Here is a 7740-nt window from a genome sequence, read left to right as displayed (position 1 = left end):
GTTGTTTATATAAATATGAAAAAAAAATCATAATATATTCTTATATTTTCTGCCAAATTTTTTAAAACATTATTTAATACAGTATCATCAATTTCTCGAGAAAATATTTATGGTACGTTTTTAATGGATTTAATTAAAAAAATCGAAGTTTATTTCCATCAATTTATGTATCAAATTCTTTGATCCCTAATTATAATGTTTAGTTATAACTTTGTAACCAAAGTTGTTGGTTTTTATCAAATATATACGTTAAATCATACCATTTTTATTTTTATTTTTTATATAATAATAGATAAAAGTTGATCTAGATTTGTTAATTATTTATAACAAAGTCATAAAAGTAAAATCACTTTGAAGTTTAAAAATTCAGTTCATTTAAATTTCAGTTTATTTTAGTAGTCCGCATATGTTAAAAAAACAAAAAGTCTTCTTTTTTCAGACTGCAGACGTTTGATTCACCTCTTCTACTGCAGAGGTCTACAGATGTGGTCCGCAGACTGCACACATTTTGCATAAAAAAAAACAAACAGCACCTAAGAATAAGAAAATATAAAGATAAACACAACTTAAGTAATTATCTTAATTTACGAGATAATCCCTTTACATTATTAGTCACAAATTTATACCAAGTATAAACGAAAAAAAGATAAACAAAATTACAATCAAACCACTTTAGTACCAAAGAAACGTGAGATGTTCTAATACCCACTTTTTTGACCCCTTTTCTTCTCAAATGGAATTAGCTGCAAGTTCTGGTGCAGCTGCGTTTTTGCTCGTAGTAAATCCTCTTCCTCTCAGGTACGTTCGTTCCACTCTTGTTGTCATACTCATCTTCCATTTGTCATTACTTTCCTCTTATGTAGCATTATAGGTCTACATTTTGTTCAATTTCTGCTGCAATTCTTTAAGTTCCAGGTGATTTTAGTAGGGGGCTTTGCTTTTCTCTGCTTACACTGTTATTTGAGCTTCCAATTTACTTGATTTTCTTCTACTTGATTCAATGTTCACTACTGTTAGTAATGCTACGTTTGTAACTTTTTTGCTTAAACTTTTGGGTATCGATTTCTCTCCTCATACATCCATTGCCATTACCCATCTGCATTTTGTTCAAATCCTGTTGCAATTTTACAAGCTTCTGAATTTATCTGCTATTGGTGTTTTTCTAATCGGTGATTTTGTTCTTATTTTGTAGGTAAACCCATCTGGTTATATTTGTGGTTTCTGAGAATCGGGTATCGGTAGATAAATTTCCTTTGGTTTTCAACATACCCTTCTTGCGGAAATAAAGCTATGGCATTGGCAACATGTACATCGCCATTGTCAATGCCAATAGAAACTCAAGATTCAATTAGGGCACCCACTGTTTTTGGATGGAGAGTTTCAACGTTGAAGATGACGCGTTGGAAACCTAACAACATTTCTTCCTATTCTCCCAAGATAACATGTTCATCAATCAACAAATTCAATAACAAAGATTCCTTTCATAATCTACACCCCGAAGTTTTTCTACTCAGAGGCGATGGAAACAACACAGTGATCACTCCAGGACAAGAGAGTTTGAGAGATTCAACAATTTCTACTAACTACAATGAGGCCAAGATTAAAGTGATTGGTGTTGGAGGAGGTGGGTCAAACGCGGTCAACCGTATGATTGAGAATGCAATGAAGGGTGTTGAGTTTTATATTGTGAACACAGATGTTCAAGCTATGAAAATGTCCCCTGTTTTCCCAAATCACCGGTTGCAAATTGGTCAAGAGTTGACCAGAGGACTTGGTGCAGGTGGTAACCCTGATGTTGGTATGAACGCTGCTAAAGAAAGTAGACAGTCCATTGAAGAAGCTCTTAATGGTTCAGATATGGTGTTTGTCACTGTAAGTTCTTCCCTTTTTTAATTTATTGCTCCTTGAGTTCCACATTTTATACCTTTTTTCTATGTCCCCTCCTAAAAAACGTGACCAACAAGCATTTCATGATTCTCACAATATTATATGATATATCTACTTAGGGATTGTTTCTTCTCGACTCTTAATCTGGATTACTATAAATGGTTCTTCTTTTTCTTACTTAATCTGTACAAATGACTTATCGAAGAAAAAAAAAAAGGAAATAGCCCCTTAGGTAAATGATGTTTCAATTTTTTTTTAAGAAAAATGATGTCACACTTGGTGAAATATAAGAAAAAAAATTAAATGAGGGCAAACTTATAAAAAAAGTTAGGATATGAAGTTGTTCTAGTGGTATTAATTATTAAATAAAAAAGAAACACTGATATATAGCTTACCAGATTAAGTCATGTCATGTCTGACTGCAGGCGGGGATGGGTGGAGGTACAGGTACAGGTGCAGCCCCAATCATTGCAGGTGTTGCAAAGTCAATGGGTATATTGACCGTTGGTATTGTGACAACTCCTTTTTCTTTTGAGGGAAGGCGAAGAGCAGTTCAAGCACAAGAAGGAATTGCATTATTAAGAGAAAACGTCGATACCTTGATTGTCATTCCAAATGACAAACTATTGACTGCAATTTCCCCTTCTACCCCTGTCACCGAAGCTTTTAATCTAGCCGATGACATTCTCCGCCAGGGCGTTCGTGGAATTTCCGATATAATTACGGTATAAAAAGTTAATCTCCATTAAGTCGTTCTTTCTGTATTAAGTCTAAAACAATCAATTAAAATTGCAGATACCGGGCTTGGTTAATGTGGATTTTGCTGATGTTCGAGCTATTATGGCAAATGCAGGCTCGTCGTTAATGGGGATCGGAATTGGAACTGGTAAGTGGAAATCATTCAACTAGGGGTAATTTCGTAATTTTACTCAATAAATGTGTCTTTCTTTTGTAGGGAAGACAAGGGCAAGAGATGCCGCATTAAATGCGATTCAATCACCTTTGCTAGACATCGGTATCGAGAGGGCGACTGGAATTGTTTGGAATATAACCGGTGGTACCGATTTAACATTACTCGAGGTATAATTTTGGATATGGAAGGGTATTTTAGACTTTTTACAGATAGTCAGCACTGTTTTTTTGGGGTCAAATGTGAAATGGGACATTGCAGGTAAATACTGCAGCTGAGGTGATATACGATCTTGTGGACCCCACTGCAAACTTGATCTTTGGAGCTGTCATTGATCCGTTGATAAGTGGTCAAGTAAGATTTACTTTGTTACAAACATAGGACAAAACAAAATTGGTTGTACTGTGTCTGTCATGCATTTGACTGAGACTGTGATTTCGAAAACATTGCAATTTTTTTTGTCCCACCCAAAAATATGGAACAAGATGGGAATAGAGTCACATATGTGCAAAAGACAGTAATGCCTTTTTCATTTTGATAAATTTGAAAAACAAGAAAGTCAGACATTTATGATTTTTTTTTCTTTATTTTTTAGGTGAGTATAACTCTAATAGCAACCGGATTCAAGCGACAAGAAGAAAGTGATGAACCGCCTATCCAAGTACTATTATCAACTCAAAAAATCTATCTTTTTTTTTTGAAAGGACAGTTTAGTAATTTCACTATTTCTATGTAATTTGTTGAAAATGCAGGCGGCACAGGCGGATTTGGGTGGATTCAACCGGCGGCCACCACAGGAAGGAAGCTTGTTTGAAATTCCTGAGTTCTTAAAGAAGAAAGGGCGCTCAAGATACCCACGAGCTTAGTAATGTATTGCCACTATATTATATTTTATTTGTTCTCTTAATTTTTCACAAAAGTTTTGGGATTAAATTTGTACAGGTTGCTTGTTTATCTTGAATATTGATTTTTTTCTCCAAGCAATTTAGTATTTCTATATTTAAGCAACTATGTTTCTATTGAAAAAGTCTCTTTGAGGCATTTCGTCGAACAACTGGTGGGCCTGGTTGGCTACTCTAGACCTTTTATTTTTTCAAACAAGTACTTCAAAATATCTCTTATCTGTAAAAAAAAAATGTCTAGAAGGAATTCAACATTTCACAACAAAAAAAAAGATATATATGTATATTTATATTATATAATATGTAATATGTAATTTCATTATTCCTCTAAACCTTTTTCTAATCCTAAACCAAGAAAACAATGTCAAAAGTTTAAGTTACGATGCCAAAAAACAACACCGACGACCTTCCATATTATCAACACAAAAGACAAAGCTACCCCTCCTCCCTTTACAATTATTACATATCTGGGTTGGGTTTGTTCTCATCAATGGATCTTTGGGTACGAGAAGACCTCCTGGAACTTTGATGAACAGGGTTACTTAAAGGATCATACTTTTGTGAAGCAAGATAATTGAGAGCAGTGACAACATCAGCAATAAGTGGTCTCATATTAGGTTGTTCTTGAACACACATTGCAGCTATTGCTAAAGCTTGATATAATCCTCTCACTGGATACTGACCTTCGAGGACTGGATCTGCCATTTGTGAAAACTTCCTTCTGTCTTTGAACAACGGCCTTGCCTGACATGACACAACAAATTGAAAGGAAAAAGAAAATTCAATTTTTTTTTTTATAAAAGGTAAAAAAATGTATGTTGCTATTTTATATGGTTCAGAATGTGTAAAAAAATTTTGTGGTGTAGTGTTGTGATGATCGATGATGCCAAAGAATATGGGAAAAAGGGATCAGATTCTTGATGTGTGTGGCCCCAAAAACCTTACGAATTTGAGAGTGATATATTTGGATTATAGATGAGTCAAGATCACTCCCTTATTCAAAAGCAATGTTCATACCACAAAAGAAGATTCCCATTCCCAATAGAAAATCTTTATATCAACTTCTTAATTAAAGTTTCCGCAAAAAGCTATTTTTCTCTCTCACAATCCATGTTAGAACTGATGATGCAGTGTGGGCCAGCTCAGGGGTTGGGGTTGTCAGAAGAATAACCCTTTTGCCGAAAAAAGTCAAAAGTGGAGTATGGACCATTAGAAGTAAAGTAAAGAAGACTACTAAAAGAGTCAAATCAAATGAAATGAAAAAAAAAAAAAAAGAAAGAAAGTAAAGTTTTTACCCAAGCAACAAGGTTTTGCTCAGCTGCAGATCTTGTATTATCAATGGCTTTTCGACCCGTAATAAGCTCCAACAAGACAACACCAAAACTATAAATATCAGATTTGAAAGTGAGTTGACCCGTCATTGCATAATCAGGAGCACAATACCCGTAAGTCCCCATCACACGGGTCGAAACATGAGTTTTGTCTCCAAGTGGGCCCACTTTTGCCAACCCAAAATCAGACAATTTCGCATGATAATCTTCACCTAACAAAATATTGGACCCCTTTAAGTCCCGATATATAACCGGTGGGTTCATTTTGTCATGCAAATACTCCAACCCGCGTGCTGCACCCGCTGCTATTTTCATCCGTGTATTCCAATCAAGTCGTTTTCTGTGGGGCCCATCATCTGCCACCAAAAAAAAAAAAATCGTACATTTCAAGAAACCTCAATTCACATACAAAAAGATTTTGAAAGATGAGAAATTTATGATGGGGATGATAGATACCGTGTAAATGGTCTTCTAAAGAGCCTAATGGCATGTATTCATACACTAATAATCTTTGTTCTCCTTCAGCACAATAACCGATTAATTTCACAAGATTTGGATGATCAGCCATGCTTAATGTTAATACTTCAACCACAAATTCACGAATCCCTTGTAACCCATCGGGATCCAATTGCTTTATTGCAACAATCTGTAATGTAAAACTAAAAAGATTCAAGCTTTTTCATGTTTAAAAGAATATTACATATGGGAAACGAAAAGAAAGATTAATTTGGACGAATTTATAAAAAGTTGTGGGAAAGCCTTGTTTTCTAACATGACTTTTTCTATTAAGTTGTTTAGTAAAAAATGGAACATCCCAATTAAGTTCATTAGGTCAAAAAGAGACAACACCTTACTTTTAAGGTGTATACTACTATACTCTCTTGTCATTATGCAAATTCTTGGATTTATGATCGAATTTAAATAAGGTGTTTTTAAACAAAATGATTGATTTTCACGAACCTGATCGGAATCTTCCAACTTTCCTTTAAAAACTTTGCCAAATCCACCCTCCCCTAAGAAATATGAACCTTTGAAGTTATCAGTTGCATTGACTAATTGTGCATATGTGAATGTTCTTGCTTTGTTTATAGAACCTCCTTCTCTTTGAGTCTTACTCTCATTGGTGACTGATGATTGAATAGCATCCTGTGCACTTTCCTTTTTCACTTCATTACACTTTTCGACTTTTACTGTATCTAAATCATTTAAACCAATAAATTTCAATCAGAATATGTAATGAAATGTATGGAGAAGTACACAAGAAGTCATTTAAAGCACAAAAGTATAAAACTTCATCATGATTTAGGAAAGTAAGATGGGACATGACAATTACTAAAATTTTAAAATTCAAATGATAACAAAGGGATGTGAAAAGAATAAACCAAGCCCTTTTTCTATTCACCTATCAGTGTTTGGAATGTGTTTGTGTTTCTACTGCTTGAAGTTGTAATAATGAGGTTACTTATAAAAATTAGGGTATATTAGTAAATAGTAACTATTCTCTCCCCTGTGGTAATCTGTTTTAGTTAGAGCTAGTAATAAACAGCTCTTTACAACTACAAATTGATATGGGTTTTAGGGCTTTTGAAGAAGGTAAAGTACAATCAGTTTGAGAGTTGTTTTTTTATTTTTTTGATAAATTAGTTAATAGATTAAAATCAAGGGAATTGATAAGCTTCAAGATCAAAAGTTATTAAAGTTTCTATCAATTGATGAGGTCACTGGTGACATAAAAGTTTCAATTAAAATTTAACCCAATGGACATAGAACAAATTATTATTAAATTACACAGAAAAAGTTACATCCAATCTCAAAGTAAACCCAAAGTTAACATCATTAGTCGACGACGACGAAAACAACAAAATCAGTAATCACCACGATCAACAATTCTCTTATGGAAGATCGATAACCAAAATTCATAACTTCAAATCCAAAATAGGCGACCGAACATCAGAAAACGCAAATCCCCAAAAAGAAAAATCGAACGGCATGCATGATTCCAACAACAAGAATCGAATCACGAAACACAGAGAGAATATTAGAAATGAAGCTTAGGATGCAAAATTTGCCCCAAAAACATAGAACTTTTACAATTTTGAATGATCACTCATAAAAATATTTTTGAGGAAAGAAATTTCTTTATACATACCAGAAGTTTTTGTGTTTGATTGATCGTTGTGGGTGGTGTCGTTTCTCTTGTTCTTCGATGATCTTTTTGTAGAAGAATCTCCCCCAGCGCAAGGGAAACAACCCATGCCTGTTTCCTTTATCTCTCTCTATATATCTATGTACTTGTTGATGTTTCTATACAAAATCATAACAACAATAGAAATTACCTTCTAAAAAATTTACAAATCCCTCATCTTCTTCTTTCTTGTTCTCTGCTACAGAAAGCCCAGAACATAAACCAATCAAAATTAGCACCAGAGAGAGAGAGAGAGAGAGAGAGAGTTTATTGCAGGTTTATAGAGAGAGAAAGAAGGGAACCGAAAGGCATTTTATATTTCATTTGGGATGATTCATTTTAACTCCTTCTAGTTTTTTATGAAAACGAATGAACCCTTTGAGATTATACATAAGTGAAAGGTTTACCCTATTAATGTTTGTATTGTCATTTCCAGCCCATACAGTTTAAAGGGAAATTGAAATCTTTTGTTCACATCTCTTCTATATATAAATTATTACAAATTTTACTTCAAAATGCCTAACA

At 34.0% G+C, this 7740-nt stretch overlaps 2 protein-coding genes across 2 annotated transcripts; one reads left to right on the top strand and one right to left on the bottom strand.

The window, feature by feature from the left end:
- Positions 1 to 662: 662 nt before the first annotated feature.
- On the top strand, positions 663 to 3805 carry LOC145112520 (cell division protein FtsZ homolog 2-2, chloroplastic-like). Its single transcript, XM_079048675.1, has 8 exons — positions 663 to 798; positions 1193 to 1872; positions 2313 to 2612; positions 2683 to 2773; positions 2843 to 2967; positions 3059 to 3151; positions 3393 to 3458; positions 3550 to 3805. The coding sequence occupies exons 2-8, from the start codon at positions 1291 to 1293 to the stop codon at positions 3661 to 3663; spliced, it is 1371 nt and encodes a 456-aa protein (XP_078904801.1). The 5' UTR covers positions 663 to 798; positions 1193 to 1290; the 3' UTR covers positions 3664 to 3805.
- Positions 3806 to 3953: 148 nt separating this feature from the next.
- Positions 3954 to 7506, bottom strand: LOC145112521 (putative serine/threonine-protein kinase PBL7). The gene is made up of 5 exons (XM_079048677.1): positions 7180 to 7506; positions 5991 to 6226; positions 5487 to 5676; positions 4995 to 5386; positions 3954 to 4443 (listed from the first exon to the last, which is right to left on the bottom strand). Exons 1-5 carry the CDS (start codon positions 7283 to 7285, stop codon positions 4159 to 4161), a joined length of 1209 nt encoding a protein of 402 aa, XP_078904803.1. The 5' UTR covers positions 7286 to 7506; the 3' UTR covers positions 3954 to 4158.
- Positions 7507 to 7740: the final 234 nt, after the last annotated feature.

The sequence above is a fragment of the Lactuca virosa genome, chromosome 5 (genome assembly GCF_052849685.1).
Source record: "Lactuca virosa cultivar CGN04683 chromosome 5, Lactuca_virosa_CGN04683_v6, whole genome shotgun sequence".
In the NCBI taxonomy this organism is placed as follows: domain Eukaryota; kingdom Viridiplantae; phylum Streptophyta; class Magnoliopsida; order Asterales; family Asteraceae; genus Lactuca; species Lactuca virosa.
The sequence above is the reverse complement of the archived record's forward strand: the minus strand, read 5'-3'. Positions and strand labels throughout refer to the sequence as shown.

What these genes read in the sequence shown, in the direction of transcription:
- LOC145112521 (XM_079048677.1), bottom strand. Translation starts at nt 7,285, where the DNA reads ATGGGTTGTTTCCCTTGCGCTGGGGGAGATTCTTCTACAAAAAGATCA. An exon ending in ATCAAACACAAAAACTTCTG is followed by an intron (nt 6,227 to 7,179) that starts GTATGTATAAAG and finishes TAAATGATTTAG; the next exon opens with ATACAGTAAAAGTCGAAAAG. An exon ending in AGTTGGAAGATTCCGATCAG is followed by an intron (nt 5,677 to 5,990) that starts GTTCGTGAAAAT and finishes TTTACATTACAG; the next exon opens with ATTGTTGCAATAAAGCAATT.
- LOC145112520 (XM_079048675.1), top strand. Translation starts at nt 1,291, where the DNA reads ATGGCATTGGCAACATGTACATCGCCATTGTCAATGCCAATAGAAACT. An exon ending in CAGATATGGTGTTTGTCACT is followed by an intron (nt 1,873 to 2,312) that starts GTAAGTTCTTCC and finishes GTCTGACTGCAG; the next exon opens with GCGGGGATGGGTGGAGGTAC. An exon ending in CCGATTTAACATTACTCGAG is followed by an intron (nt 2,968 to 3,058) that starts GTATAATTTTGG and finishes GGGACATTGCAG; the next exon opens with GTAAATACTGCAGCTGAGGT.